The 18,714-nt window shown below is 49.1% G+C and overlaps 3 protein-coding genes across 4 annotated transcripts; 2 read left to right on the top strand and 1 right to left on the bottom strand.

Annotated features, from left to right (window-relative positions):
- scg2b (secretogranin II b) lies at nucleotides 1-1,875 on the top strand (the record flags this gene model as incomplete). The annotated part of the gene is made up of 1 exon (XM_084447206.1): nucleotides 1-1,875. One exon carries the CDS (start codon nucleotides 1-3, stop codon nucleotides 1,873-1,875), a length of 1,875 nt encoding a protein of 624 aa, XP_084303332.1.
- Nucleotides 1,876-2,584: 709 nt separating this feature from the next.
- Nucleotides 2,585-9,861, bottom strand: ap1s3b (adaptor related protein complex 1 subunit sigma 3b). Of its 2 annotated transcripts, none has more exons than XM_084446836.1 (5): nucleotides 9,738-9,861; nucleotides 6,510-6,688; nucleotides 5,374-5,482; nucleotides 4,732-4,869; nucleotides 2,585-3,442 (listed from the first exon to the last, which is right to left on the bottom strand). In XM_084446836.1, exons 2-5 carry the CDS (start codon nucleotides 6,686-6,688, stop codon nucleotides 3,407-3,409), a joined length of 462 nt encoding a protein of 153 aa, XP_084302962.1. In that variant the 5' UTR covers nucleotides 9,738-9,861; the 3' UTR covers nucleotides 2,585-3,406. The 2 variants fall into 2 exon arrangements, with proteins under 2 accessions (XP_084302962.1, XP_084302961.1); XM_084446835.1 differs by having other exon boundaries at nucleotides 9,665-9,818.
- Nucleotides 9,862-10,323: 462 nt separating this feature from the next.
- dhrs12lb (dehydrogenase/reductase (SDR family) member 12-like b) lies at nucleotides 10,324-18,066 on the top strand (the record flags this gene model as incomplete). The annotated part of the gene is made up of 10 exons (XM_084447205.1): nucleotides 10,324-10,379; nucleotides 11,115-11,248; nucleotides 11,827-11,909; nucleotides 12,048-12,143; nucleotides 12,261-12,342; nucleotides 12,984-13,045; nucleotides 13,901-14,005; nucleotides 16,548-16,638; nucleotides 17,400-17,537; nucleotides 17,936-18,066. 10 exons carry the CDS (start codon nucleotides 10,324-10,326, stop codon nucleotides 18,064-18,066), a joined length of 978 nt encoding a protein of 325 aa, XP_084303331.1.
- Between the last annotated feature and the right edge of the window lie 648 nt (nucleotides 18,067-18,714).

The raw sequence follows: 18,714 nt of genomic DNA, 5'->3' as shown, positions 1-18,714 counted from the left end.
ATGCTGCTGTCACACCCCAGGTTCTCCGCCGGTGGAGTTCTAGTCCTTGTGGCCTTCGTCCTCCAGGCTTGCGCCGCACGGGGCGCCTCCCTCCCCCGCCACCACCGGTACCGGGCCGGGGAGGGGGAGGAGCGACGCCCCGGCCCCGCCCCCGCCTACCTCCCGCCGAGCTCCGACATGGTCAAAGCCCTGGAGTACATCGAGAGCCTGAAGCAGAGGAGCGACGGGGGCCGGGGGGAGGAGCCAGCAGCGGCGGACGACGGCGACGACGAAGTGGAGAAGATCCGCGTCCTGCTCCAGCTGGCGTCGCTGCAGGACCAGGGCGCCGCCGCCGTGCGCGACCGCCAGCCGCCTCCCCCTCCCCCCGCCCCCGCTGCCGCCCAGAGACAGGACGTGCCAACGGAGCAGCTGGTGCGAGCCCTGCTCCGGACCCTCCAGGACCAGGCCGGCAGAACCGCTAAACCGGCTCCTCCCCCCCCTGCCGCCGCCGCCGCCACCGGGAACGACCGCCGCATGCACGGCCGTCACCGCTCGGAGGCCTCCGCCGGCGCCCGCCCTCCCGCCGACTACGCCAACTTCCCCAGACCGCACAAGAAGTACCCGCTGATGTTCGAGGACGAGGAGAACCGTGACGCCTACCGGCGCGCCACGGAGGACCTGGACGAGCAGTACACGCCTCAGAGCCTCGCCAACCTGCGCTCCATATTTGACGAGCTGGGACGCATGGCGACCGCCTCCTCCTCCTCCGACGCCGCCGCCGCCCAGAAGAGAGACTCCTTCCGGGACGAGGACGACGAGGACGCGTTCAGCCTGAGGAACCTGGCGTACGAAGACGTGGCGGGCGGGGAGGACTGGATCCCGCTTGAGGAGAAGGTGGAGACGGAGGAGGTGGTGAACAGGAGTCACGAGGAGTTCGACCGGGACCTGGGAGAGACCCCCGACGAGGAGGAGGACGAGGAGGAGGAAGAGGACGAGGAGGGGGACGGCGTGCGGCGGCGGGCCAGCCAGGACGAGCGGCCCGACGACGACACCAAACTGGTGGATTACTACCTGCTGAAGGTCCTGGAGATGAGCGATCAGACGCAGAAGAGAGACGTCAAAAAGAGGACGGTCCGCCCCTCCCTGGTCGACCCCCGGACGGTCAACGAGCTGCTGGAGATCTCCATGAAGCTCCACATCCCCCCCGACGAGCTGCTGGACATGCTGATCACGGAAGAGCTGAGGAAACTGGAGCGCCAGCCCCAGAACCCGTCCCGCTACAGAACCAGCAAGCCCCGGATCCGCTACTACAGCCGGAGGCTGCCGGTCAAACCCGCTCCCGAAGACATGGACAGAGAGGACTTTCTGAATATCATCGGGGTGGAGACCATCAGAAACGAGTATCCGGTGAGGCAGAGACCGCTCAAACCCGCCTCAGCCCCGGCCAGAGTAGCAGCTCCCCCCGCCCCGGCTGTGGTGAAAGCGCCGCCGGCCCCGGCGAAAATCCCCGCGTCTTCTGGTCGACGGGAAAACTTATTCATGTCTGAACTCAACAAGATGCCGCTGAAAAGACAATCCGACGACGACGACGAAGTGGACGAAGACGAGGTGTTCCTGGCGGCCAAGATCCTAACGCAGTATCCAAACTCCATCTCCAAGCGCGACACCCAGTCCCAGACCAACGGCCAGTTCCCCTACGAGTTATACGAACAGGCGATGAAAGACTACTTTGACCAAGCGGACAGTGAGAAAAGCACCACCGCGAAGAGGGACTCCGAGACGGCGGAGGCGGAGCAGCCCACGGAGACGCAGGGGAAAGACGAGATGGCCGAGAGGACGGCTGCCCCTCTGAGAGAGGACGGGGAGGAACACGGGAAACCTGTCGGTGTCATGTAGCCTCGAGGACCCACGGTTACTGACATGTAAATAAAAGTAATGTTTATACTATCTAACAAAAAAAAAACGTACGTGGTGGTGACCGTACTCTAGTTTACATTCAATTTGTATAATATGAATCATAGCCCATATATTAGGCTACCAATAACAGTGCGTGTTGGGCTGAGGGCGAGTGTTTCGTCGTGACTCGTGGTGTATCAGGGTTTGTGGGTTTACAAATATTGTTCTACGTTCTGAAAACTATTTATGATCTAGTCAGACGGTCGCCTGCCTTACGACCCATACTGCAAGCTCTGTAATTGTCGGATCGGTTGTTGTGCTATAGCCTATATGCTCATTTTTAAACCCATTTTGTACGTGGTAAATAATGTGTAACGACTCAGAGATAAATAAAGCATCAGCGGTATTATTTTCTCCTTCATGCGTTGTGTTGCCTTATTCACGACAACAGGCAGATTACTTTGCCATGAAACTCATGAAAAAACAAACACCTCATACGGCTGTAGACGGGAACCAAGAACCACCAACACACATTTGAGAGGTTTTCGGAGGATTCCGAATGACGTATGATTGACGGTGTGTGTATAAAAATAGACCGAATCATTTCTTACGCATCTACCGAGAGCCTAGCGGTTCAGCATTGCTCCCTCTGGAGAGAACAGGCTGCTATTCACGTACATCTGACAAGCACGAAAGACAGCTGCTGAGGTATGTATCAAAAAGTAATTTTTAATCACATCATAGTGTATAATATCACACAAATATCCCCTTAAAACAACCATACAGAGTCCGCACCTCAGAGACGAAGCCTAGCCTACACAGGTGTGAAACATTCATATTGGAAGGCGTCATAAATACACAATGAAACAAAATCAAGAGTTATATATTTAAAAACACCAGAGTTATAGGTACAATACGATTGCTTCACTCATGATCGTCCATAATAAGATATTTACCACTACAGTAACTTTGGATAATCAATATATCTTCATGTTTCTGTCCTTCATGTCTAATGATAAACACAGTGTACATCTCTACTGGCCCTCGATGCTGTAGGACAATATAAATATGATCTAGAGAACTATAAGATGAGGTCATGACAAATCATACTGTAGACATTTAACATCCTTTTAAAATTGCATTCCTCTGCTGGAAGAAAATATATATCACTTCTATTTCAAATTATTAGACAAAAAAAAGAAAAAGAATGGGTACTATACAGAACCATTTAGAAGAACCCTCTGGGGAAAAAAGATTCCCGACAGAACCTTTTTCAGGTCTGTAAAGTTCCATATAGAACCGTTGAGGTCAATAAGAACCATCGGTTCCAACCAGCTCCTTACAGAACTAAAAACGATACACTCTGGAACCTTTCTTCATTTTCAAATGGTTCTTCTCTTGTAACATATGGTTCCATATAGCACCATGTTTATTTGAGAGTATATTCAGACCCTCGTTCAGGTCCAGATCTAGAACATTCCTATCCTGGGTTCCTTGCCGTCGCGGTGATGAAGAACTTTCCCCCCCAGCGTTAGAAGGCGGGTTTGCTCATGTATTCCTCCATCGTCTAGAAAGAGAACACGGACCGTGAACGAACAACAATCTTCACAACGGTGCATCGGTATTAAACTAGAAATGAATATTCAGACACACGTGCGTGTAATATCAGTGATGACACAAAACAGAGGGCAGGAGACACTATGACACACTATGACACTATGACACACCACACGGTACTATGCTACAGGTACTGACACAATATCAGAGCCTCTAACCTGTCCGCGCACACTCAAGGCCATCCAAAGATCTCCACCTCAACCCAATCACTGTCACTGCCGTCGGCCTGAAGTGATAACGTTGACAATGAACGCCGCGCTCTACGGGAGGACACGTCACTAGAGCAGAGGGGTTAGACATCGTTCCTCCATCGACGGCGGGGCGCGGGGCGGAAGAAAGGGGGGGGGGGGGAAACGGCCGGAACGAAAGAGCCGTCTACTAGGGGATAGGACCACACGGACAGGTGACCAGATAGCAGGCTACTGATCTACATGGAAGGGGGGGGGGGGTGGGGGGTGGGTGGAGTGGGGGGGGGGTCAGCCTGAGCCGAAAGATCTACCCCTACGACATCAGACCATCCACATGATAGACCCTCTAATCGGTCTCTCACTCACCTTAAGGGAGAGAGAGAGAGATGGAGGGAGGGGGAGAGAGAAAGAGAGAGAGAGAGAGAGACCCCATATACGAAAGCAGCACCAGCTAATATGGGTCATGGTGGTTAGATGGGGGACAGAGGAGGGCACACCAGGGACGTCCACAGCACCATGGTTAATAAAACCCCACGATGCCACACGCCTCACAATCGTTTGCTTACCCTCCTTTTTCGGTAATTTGGTCTCGAATGACGTCAAACAGACAGACAGGTTCATAGAGGTCACGACTGAATCATCAAATCCAAGATGGAGGAAAGCAAGCGTTATGACAATCAAAAGTGGACAAATACCACAGAAGAATGTTTATCGTAGACTACAGGATGACTGCAGTACTCCACACTCATAGACTGCCACTGATCAGTCTGGTTCGGAGAGCCAATAGAAGGGCTGGAAGGAATGGGCTGAATGGGAACCTTCCCAAGCCAACAAATACATTCAGAATCCATCAAACCCGTCTTAAGCAAGGGAGAACCATTCAATGGATTCAATTTGAGGGAAACTCAAATAATTATTATATTTATTATAAATATTTATTTATTTATTTTTGTGTATGTGTGCATGTGGCGTGCGTGTGTGTGTGTGCGCGCGTGCATGTGACTGTGTGTGTGTGTGTGTGTGTGTGTGAGCGTGTGTGTGTGCGCCTCACCTCCTGCAGCATGTCCGAGGACTCGATGGCGCGCGCCACGATCTGTTTGGACGTCTCCTGTATCTCCCCGCCAATCAGGAACTCGTCCAGGATGAAGTAGGCCTTCTCGAAGTTGAAGATGATGTCCAGCTCACACACCTGGGGAGCGAAAGACACAGACTTTGTCCAAGCTGGCCCTGCCTAGCGCCTATTCAGAGAGCACAGGCCCAGAAGGCTGAGTCATCAGTCCACTGGGGGGATTTTGGTTCCTAGTTTGTGATCTGTCTCTGGAAAGGCCTCAGACAGATATATCAACCAAACTATAAACCAACTATAAACCAAAATCCCCCCAGGCGACTGACGACTCATGCCTTGCCAATGACCTGAACCAGTTCTATTGTCGAAAAGCAATGGAACCCCCTCACCCCCCCTCTCAGCACTGACCCTGTCCCTCTGCTAAGACAGGGTAATGTGATATACAGTGTAAAACAGAGTAATGTGATATACAGTGTAATGTGAAATACAGTGTAAGACAGAGTAATGTATAGTGTAAGGTAGAGTAATGTATAGTGTAAGGCAGAGTAATATATAGTGTAAGGCAGAGTAATATATAGTGTAAGACAGAGTAATGTATAGTGTAAGGCAGAGTAATGTCAATCGTACGTTGCCAAAGTACTTGTCCAGCAGCTCCACGTAGCGATGCAGCACCTCCAGGGCCAGCAGCTCGTTCTCCTGGTCATCCAGACCCATGCAGAAGTACAGACTGGCGTACCTACAGGGACCAACCAGGCACCATGAGCCAGCATAGCACTCTACCTACACAGGTTACAAAACAAGGAAGGAGGAAGGAAGGAAGAAAGGAAGAAAGGAAGAAAGGAAGGAAGGAAGGAAGGAAGGAAGGAAGGAAGGAAGGAAGGAAGGAAGGAAGGAAGGAAGGAAGGAAGGAAGGAAGGAAGGAAGGAAGGAAGGAAGGAAGGAAAAAGAGAATTGGAAAAAGAAAGAAAGAAAGAAAGAAAGAAAGAAAGAAAGAAAGAAAGAAAGAAAGAAAGAAAGAAAGAAAGAAAGAAAGAAAGAAAGAAAGAAAGAAAAAAGAAAGAAAGAAAGGAAGGAAGGAAGGAAGGAAGGAAGGAAGGAAGGAAGGAAGGAAGGAAGGAAGGAAGGAAGGAAGGAAGGAAGGGGACTGTATGAAAGCCCAAACAGAGCCACTGGGATCGACCAGATATAACTGAGATCTGACCGTTGCTGCAAAGATAACAGACTAAATATGAGTGCAGGCTTTTTCTTTTTCAGTTGAGCTGGGAAAACATGAGAGATAGACTGGCTGAGCTGAGGTCTACACTTGTACCAGTGTTATCTACTAGAGACTGGAAGAGGTCTACACTTGTACCAGTGTTATCTACTAGAGACTGGCAGAGGTCTACACTTGTACCAGTGTTATATACTAGAGACTGGCAGAGGTCTACACTTGTACCAGTGTTATCTACTAGAGACTGGCAGAGGTCTACACTTGTACCAGTGTTATATACTAGAGACTGGCAGAGGTCTACACTTATACCAGTGTTATCTACTAGAAACCGGCAGAGGTCTACACTTGTACCAGTGTTATATACTAGAGACTGGCAGAGGTCTACACTTGTACCAGTGTTATGGACTATGTTTTTATGTAAAGCACTATGTGCTACATTGATTTGCATGAACGGTGCTATAGAAATAAAATGACATAGACTTGGACTATAGAGGGAGGCAGAGCTGTGCAGCCTAGTGAAGGGCTCTGTGGTCTCTGTGGAAGCAGGGCTCACCTCTTGTAAACAATCTTCAGGTCTCTCCAGTGGAGGAAGTTGCACGAGCGCGGTTTCTGTGCCAGCACCAGCGAGGTCATGTCTCGGACAATCTTCTTCTTCTCCCGCTCCGCTATCGGCGTGAACCACTTCTGCAGACGCAGCTTCCCCTGACGACTGAAGAGGAGCAGGAAATGCATCTGAGAGACAGAGAGAGACAGAGAGAGAGAGAGAGAGAGACAGAGAGAGACAGAGAGATACAGAGAGAGAGAGACAGAGAGAGAGACAGAGAGAGAGCGAGAGAAAGCGAGAGAGAGAGAGAGACAGAGAGAGAGAGAGAGGCAAGGAGAGAGAGAGAGAGAGAGGCAAGGAGAGAGAGAGAGAGAGAGACAGAGAGAGAGAGAGAGAGACACACAGAGAGAGACATAGAGAGAGACAGAGAGAGAGACAGAGAGAGAGAGAGAGAGAGAGAGAGAGAGAGAGAGAGACAGAGAGAGACAGAGAGAGAGAGAGAGGGAGAGAGACAGACACAGAGAGAGAGAGATAGAGAGAGAGTGAGAGAGAGAGAGACAGACAGACAGAGAGACAAGACAGAGAGAGAGAGAGAGAGAGAGAGAGAGAAAGAGAGAGAGACAGAGAGAGAGACAGAGAGAGAGACACAGAGAGAGAGAGTCAGGAGTCTGTGAGGAGAGTGGCAGAGCGAGCCAGCCGGACTTCCCCCTCCTCCAAAGCCGTCATCTCCACCATCCTGCCCAGGATTGATTTCCACCCTCAAACACTCCAAACGTTCAATGCTGCCATTTCCCGTGAATATGCTCTTAAGCCCAACGTCCACACCGCACACCACCCAACACTCCAGCCTGGACAGCCTCCACGATCGTGTCCACCTCCAGAAAGGCTCGTATTGGCGAGGAAGCTAACGGACGTAGCCCTCGGACGCTATTCTTTATGACAAAAAAAATCTAACTCCTGCTCTATGCAGATGACCTGGTCCTGCTGTCACCCACTCTCCAAGGGCTACAGCAGAACCTGAACCTGCTAGAACCAGGGCCCTGGCAGTGAACATGGATAAGACCAGAACCATGATCTTCCAAAAAAAATCTAAATCTCAGGGATCTACCTCAAATCTCACACTAGGAAAAATCCTATAGAATCCTTCACACAATTATTTAGACCTGAAAATAAGTTCCACAGGAAATTTTAATCCTGCAGTGAATGAACTGAAAGAGAAAGCAGCTTAAACTATTTGAAACAGTAATTGAACCAACCGCCCTGCAGCGAAGTGTGGGGTCCACATGAAAATTCAAACTTTGCAAAATGGGACAAACACTCAGTTGAAACCCTGCATGCAGAGTTTTGCAAGAACATCTTACATGTACAAAGAAACACATCAAACAATGCATGCAGGGTAGAATTAAGTCAATATACATTATTAACCAAAATTCAAAAGAGCAAGGGCTATCAAATTTTGGAAACATTTAAAAACCAATGACCCATTATAAAGTCCTGAAATGCCAAGAGTTGAGCAAAGGAACGAGTCCCATCTGCCAGTTGGTCTTGAGGCTTAGTTCACTCAACACTAATAACCCACATTGTTAATGTTTATTTATTGTGAAAATATGTACTGTATATGCTTGTTTGTTTTTTCAATGTAGGCTATATAAATGTTAATGTATCAAAAGCTTTGGTAACACAGATGAACAATTTGTCATGCCAATAAAGCGAACTGGATTGAATTGAGAGAGATAAAGAGAAAAAGAGAGAGACAGAGAGAGAGAAAGAGAGAGAAAGAGAGGGAGAGAGAGAAAGAGAGGGGAGAAAGAAAAAGAGAGGGAGGGAGAGAGAAAGAGAGAGAGATCCGGAGGGAAGCCTGGTCGACTATTTCATTGTGTGGCCTGTGATTAAAGAGTAATACTTGTACTACTAATAATAGTACTTGCTAACCAACACGTGTGTTGTCATGTAGGCCGTCCGCAGGGTCTGAGGCCAGGGAAAGAGACAGACCGTTTGGTTGTTCCATCTTTTAGTTTCAAAGAGAACTAAACGTATGTCTGAAATGACGCGTGTCCCTGCTTTGTTCAGCGGATGTGAAATGTAAACTAGGCTATGTTTTGTTATGCCGTTTCCCAGTTTGCATTTCATCTTCCTCTCATTGTTGACTTCAGACCACAGACTGGATAAAATTTCCGGCCAACCTTTCACTGCGGATATGCGCGCGTGTGTGTGTGTGTGTGTGTGTGTGTGTGTGTGTGTGTGTGTGTGTGTGTGTGACAGTCAATACCTAAACTGAGCTGCCTGAAAAATGTCAGGGACAATGGTCAAAACAAGGCCAAATAAAGACAAGCAGAAACAGTTGAATTATCTTTTAGAATCTGAGCCTTTCAGACAAATATTCTCAAACTATTGTCTGTGGTGAAAACTTCAGAATAATAGGAGCATGCAGTCTTTTTTGCTGGTATCAATATTTGATTGAAATGCTGTGCGTGGCCGCTAGGTAGGGGCATATCCATGACTGCTCTCACGTGTGTGTGTGTGTGTGTGTGTGTGTGTGTGTGTGTGTGTGTGTGTGTGTGTGTGTGTGTGTGTGTGTGTGTGTGTGACAGTCAATACCTAAACTGAGCTGCCTGAAAAATGTCAGGGACAATGGTCAAAACAAGGCCAAATAAAGACAAGCAGAAACAGTTGAATTCTCTTTTAGAATTTGAGCCTTTCAGACAAATATTCTCAAACTATTGTCTGTGGTGAAGACTTCAGAATAATAGGAGCATGCAGTCTTTTTTGCTGGTATCAATATTTGATTGAAATGCTGTGCGTGGCAGCCAGGTAGGGGCATATCCATGACTGCTCTCACCTGCCACTAGGCTGTCGAGTCACCAAAGAGAAGTGACGGGACCTGTTTCACCGAGGGGGCAGATTGAGGAAATAGCCTACAACACTTCCGACTGTCGCGTTGGCAAAACATACGATTTCAATAGCCTAACACTTCGGCCTATAATAAATGTCAATTTAACAATAGAAAGTACCGATACTATAGTCACAAATTAGGTTTATCCTATCGTGAGGTCTGTTTTCAATCACCTGAAGCGACAGGTGCACAGCCACGGAAGAGTCTGGCTCAAGGCTGAGCTGGAACAGCGGGGTCATGCACAATATTACATAACACCTAGCCTACTCACCATCTTGATACCGAGTTATGATCCGATCGTGACCTTTTAGTAGTCTTGTCCAATGTCTATTAAGCACATTTACCCTAACACATCGGTCCGCGGCGGTCGGAAGAGCGCATAGTTCTCTGTCGCTCCAGTGTGAAAGTTAGGAACTCCTCCTCTCTGATCATTCCCTGGGGAACAGCCAGGCGCGTCCCCGCTCCCAGGTCCGGGCGCGTCCCCGCTCTCAGGTGTCGAGGTTTATAGTTTCGGTGCCCCGAGACTAGTAGGATAGGTTCGGCTACTCTGGATTTCGAGAGGTGTGCTTCACATCTCTAAATTACCATATTAGAGTTATAAAGCGATTCAATCTCTGTATGATTCTGTCTGTTCGTGGATACGAGTTTGTTATTCTGAAATAATAATAATAATTATAATAATAATTATAATAATTAACACAATTAACATATTTGTGAAGGTTGGATGGAGAAATACCTACAATTTTACTTACGAAACTTCGGTTTATCTGAGGTTAGCTGACTGGGAATACAATAGGCTACATTGTAAATCCAATGTAATTCTCAGATGAGTCGATAGAGAGCGCCACTAAACTTCTCAGTATGACGTTTGTGTAATGAGCGTCTATGCAGCTTTGCTCAGGGGACTGGGTCTCTTGAACATGACAAGCCATGTCTCTGTATCGCAATATCGTCTGGTTCTTGAAAGGAATCCACGAATACACGAGGTAAGTTGATACATTGTTTGTTTTCAAAGTTTGTTACAATATATTCTCTGAGTCACTTGTTTTAGAAAGGAGATGCACTTGTGAGTTCTGGCAAGTAGTAGTAGGCCTACATTGGCTTTTCCTACGTTAAATGCAGTTAATGTTAGTAGCTTTAGTTAAAAGCGTCAGCTAAATGATGATGAATATAATGTAGGCCTAATATTCAAGTTTAAACAGAAAGAAGTTAACTGTTCACACATTAAGCAATCATCTTCACTATAACCTAGGAATGATCATGTCAAAAATTCTGTTACTGTACTTTTGTAAAACTTTCATTGTAAAACTATCATGTACTTTGTTTAGCTTTTTTTTTTTTAGCTTTCCAGTAACGGCATAGATCACTGCAAGGCACTGAACCACACACACGCACGCACACACACACGCACGCACGCACACACACACACACACACACACACACACACACACACACACACACACACAAACCCTCTTTTCACCCCATAACAATAGTGCCATTGACTGCTGAAGTGCACAGTCACATCAACAGCTGACCAGTTTTCTAAGAGCTTGTGAAATTATTGTTGTTGGCCAACTGCTAATCCAGACGGCTATTAGAGCTCATGGGATGAAAAGCTGTTCCAGTTGTAGTACATTATGCTTCCCTCATATCATGGGTCTCATAAGGAACCACCTCACTGATTCACATTATTGATTAAAGTGATTTTGTTTGCTCCTCAGGAGTGGCTATGAGGACGCATCTAAGAGCTTTGTGGCCCAGGACCTGGAGCTGTCTGTGGTGGGGCGGTCCTTCATGATCACCGGAGCCAACAGCGGGATCGGGAGAGCGGCCGCCGCCGCCATCGCCAAGAAAGGTACGGAGCAGTCGTCCGGGAGAAGGGCGTGATGGTCGTCCCGTACCGGGGGTCAAAGACATATTACCGAACAGGCCTACCGGGCCCAGGGGCCCAAGAGCTCAGGGGGCCCTTTCTTGTGGCATAGTCAAAGGGCTTAGTCATTCATGTCAATAACAAGTCACAAGAAAGAAACGATCATGATACTTTTGAAAATGAGGGTTTATTTGTAGTACTTTAGAGGGGCTGAGTACTCTATGCAATATGGGCCCTTCAGCTGTTTTGGGCCCATAGTTGAGAAATCCAAAAAGCAAGTCCTCCCCACTAGGTCCCTCGAGTCAAAACCGAGCTGGTAAAGCTGCTTTTATTGTGAGATTTCTCTAATTATCTTCAAATTGGATTTGGATGCCGTCTCATTGGGCAAATTCAAAAACGTGATAAATGAAATGGATGGAGGGGGCCCTTTAAGTGTCTGTGCCCAGGGGCCCATCATTTCATAATCCGTCTATACCGGGAAGGGGGGGGGGGGGGGTACCGTCAGGTCCGAAGCCCTGTTCTCCTCCACAGCCCTCCGTGTCTGAACCCCTCCTGTCTTCCAGGGGGAACGCTGCACTTAGTGTGCAGGAACAAGGAGAAGGCGGAGGACGCCAGAGCCGACATCGTCAGGGAATCGGGGAACACTGTAAGTTTGAAAGGTGTGTGTGTGTGTGTGTGTGTGTGTGTGTGTGTGTGTGTGTGTGTGTGTGTGTGTGTGTGTGTGTGTTGTGTGTGTGTGTGTGTGTGTGGGCGCGCAAATGTGATTACTTAACTGTCATTCCAGGAAGTGTACATCCACATCCTGGACCTGTCTGAAACGTGCCAGGTGTGGGAGTTCGCCGAAGCCTTTAGGAAGCAACATTCTTCCCTGAACGTGTTGGTGAGCGGTCCAGTCCCCTCCCTCCTCCTCTTAAAGCCACGCCTCCATCAGCACGCTGGCGACAGACGACCGAGGCAGCTGTGCGTATTAACTAGAGTCTGTCTGTGTTCATGTCAGATTAACAACGCGGGCTGCATGATGAACAAGAGGGAGATGAACGCAGAGGGGCTGGAGAAGAGCTTTGCCACCAACACCCTGGGTGAGAAGATGTCCACTGACAGCTGACACCACGTGCTCGGCCTATAAGCAAATGACCTGGGACCTGGTCAGCTGACACCACGTGCTCGGCCTATAAGCAAATGACCTGGGACCTGGTCAGCTGACAGCTGTTGTAGGACCGTCGACCAAGACGGTCATAGGCTTGAAACCCGTTTGAGTCCAGAGGCTTTGTGCGTTCGGTGATGTGGTTGAGTTGAGAGATTGTGTGTGTGTGTGTGTGTGTGTGTGTGTGTGTGTGTGTGTGTGTGTGTGTGTGTGTGTGATGGTGATGTGGTTGAGTTGAGAGATTGTGTGTGTGTGTGTGTGTGTGTGTGTGTGTGTGTGTGTGTGTGTGTGATGGTGATGTGGTTGAGTTGAGAGATTGTGTGTGTGTGTGTGTGTGTGTGTGTGTGTGTGTGTGTGTGTGTGTGTGTGTGTGTGTGTGTGTGTGTGTGTGTGTGTGTGTGTGATGGTGATGTGGTTGAGTTGAGAGATTGTGTGTGTGTGTGTGTGTGTGTGTGTGTGTGTGTGATGGTGATGTGGTTGAGTTGAGAGATTGTGTGTGTGTGTATGTGTGTGTGTGTGTGTGTGTGTGTGTGTGTGTGATGGTGATGTGGTTGACGTCTCTTCTTGTCATCTCAGGAGTCTACATCCTCACTCAGAGCCTCATTCCACTCCTGCAGAAGAGCCGCGACCCAAGAGTGGTGTGTACACACACGCACACACACACACGCACATATACGCACACACCCAGCCCCCCACACACACACGCACACACACAGACACACATGCACACACACACACCAATAACTGATCACTTGACACTTTGTGCACCTTGCACCTTGTCTAAACAACACTCTGCACTACTATACACTTCAACACTTGATCCAACACCTGACAACGCTCAAACTATTGAACACTACGCACAGAAGTATACTTCAGTGTTATTTAATTGCACTACTTACATCACGGACACAGTCATCCATGATGGGATGGGATAAGGAGATGAGGGTGATACTGGTAGATGATGGATAGTAAATTTACATTTTGGTAACCTTTACATTTCTAGCTGAGTACCTAGTACTGGAATGAGGAACTGATTAGTGCTGATAAGATACTGTAAGAACAAGCGATTACAACAATTCCAAGGAACCTGTACTTGTTACACATAGGGAATAAACTTTCTATTCTGTTCTATTCTATTATGTTCTATTCTATTCTATTGTGTTCTATTATATTGTGTTCTATTCTATTCTGTTCTATTCTATTCTATTCTGTTCTGTTCTATTCTGTTCTATTCTATTCTGTTATATTCTATTGTGTTCTATTCTATTCTGTTCTATTCTATTCTGTTCTATTCTATTCTATTCTATTCTGTTCTATTCTGTTCTATTCTATTCTATTCTATTCTATTCTATTCTATTCTATTCTATTCTATTCTATTCTATTCTGTTCTATTCTATTCTGTTCTATTCTATTCTATTCTGTTCTATTCTATTGTGTTCTATTCTATTGTGTTCTATTCTATTCTGTTCTGTTCTGTTCTGTTGACTCTACAGATCACCGTGTCTTCTGGGGGCATGCTGGTTCAGAAGCTGTGCGCCGATCACCTCCAGTCAGTGAGAGGTCACTTTGACGGCACCATGGTCTACGCCCATAACAAGGTAGGAGAGGAGGAGGAGAGAGGAGGAGGGAGGGGAGAGAGGAGGAGGGAGTGGAGGAGCCCTGGACTCAGCAGTAATGAACACTGGTCACATGTCCGTGTTTTACACATTCAATCCTGGGCGGATTTAGCGGTTGAATTGTTGATGGGCGATGTAAAGGTGTTTGAGGTGTTTGTCCTCCGAAAAGTGCTAGAGAATACACTTCCCTTCAACCCTCTGTATAGGAACGTGTGTGACGTCATTTTGTAGTCCAGAGGTAAGGTCAGACGCACCATAACGTCCGGTTCCTTGAAATCCCTCTTTTTCCCCCATCCAGAGTTTTATAAAACCCCGGCCGCTATAATCATGTCTGTGTTGAACATAGGGTCTATGGTCTGTTTGAGGAGAGTAGACTACCCAGCAGGTCTGTATGAGAGTAGACCACCCAGCAGGTCTGTATGAGAGTAGACCACCCAGCAGGTCTGTATGAGGAGAGTAGACCACCCAGCAGGTCTGTATGAGGAGAGTAGACCACCCAGCAGGTCTGTTTGAGGAGAGTAGACCACCCAGCAGGTCTGTATGAGGAGAGTAGACCACCCAGCAGGTCTGGGTCTGAGGAGAGTAGACCACCCAGCAGGTCTGTATGAGGAGAGTAGACCACCCAGCAGGTCTGTTTGAGGAGAGTAGACTACCCAGCAGGTCTGTATGAGGAGAGTAGACCACCCAGCAGGTCTGTATGAGGAGAGTAGACCACCCAGCAGGTCTGGGTCTGAGGAGAGTAGACCACCCAGCAGGTCTGTATGAGGATAGTAGACCACCCAGCAGGTCTGTATGAGAGTAGACCACCCAGCAGGTCTGTTTGAGGAGAGTAGACCACCCAGCAGGTCTGTTTGAGGAGAGTAGACCACCCAGCAGGTCTGTTTGAGGAGAGTAGACTACCCAGCAGGTCTGTATGAGGAGAGTAGACCACCCAGCAGGTCTGGGTCTGAGGAGAGTAGACCACCCAGCAGGTCTGTTTGAGGAGAGTAGACCACCCAGCAGGTCTGTTTGAGGAGAGTAGACCACCCAGCAGGTCTGTATGAGGAGAGTAGACCACCCAGCAGGTCTGTATGAGGAGAGTAGACCACCCAGCAGGTCTGTATGAGGAGAGTAGACCACCCAGCAGGTCTGTTTGAGGAGAGTAGACCACCCAGCAGGTCTGTATGAGGAGAGTAGACCACCCAGCAGGTCTGGGTCTGAGGAGAGTAGACCACCCAGCAGGTCTGTATGAGGAGAGTAGACCACCCAGCAGGTCTGTTTGAGGAGAGTAGAATACCCAACAGGTCTGTATGAGGAGAGTAGACCACCCAGCAGGTCTGTATGAGGAGAGTAGACCACCCAGCAGGTCTGGGTCTGAGGAGAGTAGACCACCCAGCAGGTCTGTATGAGGATAGTAGACCACCCAGCAGGTCTGTATGAGAGTAGACCACCCAGCAGGTCTGTTTGAGGAGAGTAGACCACCCAGCAGGTCTGTTTGAGGAGAGTAGACCACCCAGCAGGTCTGTTTGAGGAGAGTAGACTACCCAGCAGGTCTGTATGAGGAGAGTAGACCACCCAGCAGGTCTGGGTCTGAGGAGAGTAGACCACCCAGCAGGTCTGTTTGAGGAGAGTAGACCACCCAGCAGGTCTGTTTGAGGAGAGTAGACCACCCAGCAGGTCTGTATGAGGAGAGTAGACCACCCAGCAGGTCTGTATGAGGAGAGTAGACCACCCAGCAGGTCTGTATGAGGAGAGTAGACCACCCAGCAGGTCTGTTTGAGGAGAGTAGACCACCCAGCATGTCTGTATGAGGAGAGTAGACCACCCAGCAGGTCTGTATGAGGAGAGTAGACCACCCAGCAGGTCTGTATGAGGAGAGTAGACCACCCAGCAGGTCTGTTTGAGGAGAGTAGACTACCCAGCAGGTCTGTATGAGGATAGTAGACCACCCAGCAGGTCTGTTTGAGGATAGAAGACCACCCAGCAGGTCTGTATGAGGAGAGTAGACCACCCAGCAGGTCTGTTTGAGGAGAGTAGACCACCCAGCAGGTCTGTTTGAGGAGAGTAGACCACCCAGCAGGTCTGTATGAGGAGAGTAGACCACCCAGCAGGTCTGTATGAGGAGAGTAGACCACCCAGCAGGTCTGTTTGAGGAGAGTAGACCACCCAGCAGGTCTGTATGAGGAGAGTAGACCACCCAGCAGGTCTGGGTCTGAGGAGAGTAGACCACCCAGCAGGTCTGTTTGAGGAGAGTAGACCACCCAGCAGGTCTGTATGAGGAGAGTAGACCACCCAGCAGGTCTGTTTGAGGAGAGTAGACCACCCAGCAGGTCTGTATGAGGAGAGTAGACCACCCAGCAGGTCTGTATGAGGAGAGTAGACCACCCAGCAGGTCTGGGTCTGAGGAGAGTAGACCACCCAGCAGGTCTGTCTGAGGAGAGTAGACCACCCAGCAGGTCTGTCTGAGGAGAGTAGACCACCCAGCAGGTCTGTATGAGGAGAGTAGACCACCCAGCAGGTCTGAGTGTGTGTTGTCTCCCTGCAGAGGCAGCAGGTGGCGCTGACGGAGCAGTGGGCCAAAGCCAACCCTGCCATCCACTTCTCTGTGATGCACCCGGGCTGGGCAAACACACCAGGTACAACACACACACTGGGCAAACACACCAGGTACAACACACACACAAGTATATGTGATCGCCACTGGAGGTCTGGTCCTGATGTCTGCCAAGGTCATTTTTCTGTTTTTTACAGATTGTGAAAGTGTAAAATTGTAAGCTTTCAAATGATGTCATGTATCGCAAATATTTGAAGATATACCTCTGTGAATGTTGGTACACCAGAAATCAGTAAGCAGAGAAAAAAGGGCTTCAAAGATTCAGAGCTGTTCATACTTCTCACAGGACATGGATTTTCGATGACTATTGATCCTAAAACTGTTGTTTGTTATATTGAGTGGGTTCTTAGCAACTTCAATTTTCATAATATGAAAAAAAGTAAAACATGAAGAAAAAAAATTTGCCCTCTAGCGCATTTTGAGAATTGCAGACTTCAGGACCAAACCTCCAGTGGCACATAATACACACACACACACACGGATATTGGATACTGGAAGGATATTGGAATAAATCATATTGTTTACTTATTTAAATGTGTGTTTAACCGTCTGCCAGGGGTCCGTTGGGGACAGAATGTCTTTTGTAAAGCAGCCCTGCATACAAAATATGGTTCAGGCATGGTCATGTCCATTTAACACGTGTTGACATTTACAGGAAGATACTGATCCCCCCCTCTTCCTCCCTCTCTCTCACCTCCCTCTCCCCCTCCTCCCTCGCCCTCCTCCCTCCCTCTCTCTCTCCCTCCCTCCTCCCTTTCTCTCTCTCCTCCCTCCCTCTCTCAGCTGTGTCCACTGCCATGCCTCAGTTCTACCACATGATGGGTGACCGGCTGCGGAGCGTGGAGCAGGGGGCCGACACGGTGGTCTGGCTGGCCCTGACCAGGGCTGCGGCCAAAACACCCAGCGGTCAGTTCTTCCAAGGTGGGTGTGCCGTCTGGTACCGTTACCGTCACCTCCCAGCAAGAAGGTCCCCGGGCCTTTGTGTGTGGAGTTTGCACGTTCTCCCCGTGTTCTAAAGGGTTTCCTCCTAAAAGAACCCAATACGAAAAAGATGCAGAAGAACAAACGCTCTTCAGTCCGATCCCTGACCAGGACCTGGACCGAGCACTTGGACTTGCTCCCCGGGCGCCACGAGCAATGGCTGCCCACTGCTCCTGGCTGCCCCCTGGAGGAGGACTGCTTGGGATGGGAGAACGCAGGGAACAATTTCCATCGGAGACCTAAAGTTGCGTGTGTGTGTGTGTGGTGTCGCTGCGCAGGTGTGTGTACTCGTGTGTGCTGTGTGAGCCCTAGCGGTCCTGTATCTGTGTGTGTTTCAGACCGTCGAGCCGTTCCAGCCCACCTGCCTCTGGCCTGGACCCACAGCTCTAAAGAGGAGGTGCGGAACTTCCTGACCCGGTTGGACGCGCTGGCCCAGTCTGTCCGCCCCGAGGCCCCGGCCACCACCTAACCCCCGACCCCGCCAGACCCCAACCATGACCCCGCCTGCCGACCGTGCTGTGACATGCTCAGTACCGGGGCGCAGCACAGACGACCCTCTATCCAACACCGGCCTACAAGTTCTCTGAGCCTCTCGTCATCGTCCACTACAGCCAGAGAGTCTTGGCTGAGGGACTCCGGAACTAGAGCCCGACCCAAAGCTGAGTTCTAGAGCCTTGTCAGGAACACCCGGGGGGCGGTTCTAGGGTGATATTTTTGGGTAGGCAGTAAAAGGTTTCGATGCTATTTTCGAAGTAATTTATTGCAATTTCACTATTTTACAACTAAGGGGCAATTTACTTATTTAACGCTCAGCTGCGACCTGCACCCCCAAAACCCTCTTCCCTGTGGTAGACCCTCTCCCTGCTAGCTCACTCCTACCACAGCCAGACAGTCTTTAGCGCTTTGCGACTCACACTAACGCTGCCGAGCTGCCGCAGTGTGGATGGTGCAGTAAGTGACGACCATGAAACCAGTGTACCCTGTTCTGATGCTGCGATACTGTGATGCTGATTAACCTGCCGTGGCGCCGGCTGAAATTAATCACATAAAACCACCGATTCATGGGCCGAATGATCCCAACGGTTTAGACTATTAAAATATCTCTGACCGGAACCTT

This window comes from Borostomias antarcticus (assembly GCF_949987555.1).
Source record: "Borostomias antarcticus genome assembly, chromosome: 12".
NCBI classification, from domain to species: Eukaryota; Metazoa; Chordata; class Actinopteri; order Stomiiformes; family Stomiidae; genus Borostomias; species Borostomias antarcticus.
Note: the sequence above shows the minus strand (reverse complement) of the source record. Positions and strands in the feature narration are given on the sequence as shown.

Bases quoted from the DNA above. Each gene is read 5' to 3' on its own strand.
- ap1s3b (XM_084446835.1), bottom strand. The intron at 5,483-6,509 runs GTGAGCCCTGCT...TGGTCCCTGTAG, and splicing joins CTGAAGATTGTTTACAAGAG to GTACGCCAGTCTGTACTTCT. The intron at 3,443-4,731 runs GTGAGGCGCACA...TTCTCTTTCTAG, and splicing joins CCTCGGACATGCTGCAGGAG to ACGATGGAGGAATACATGAG.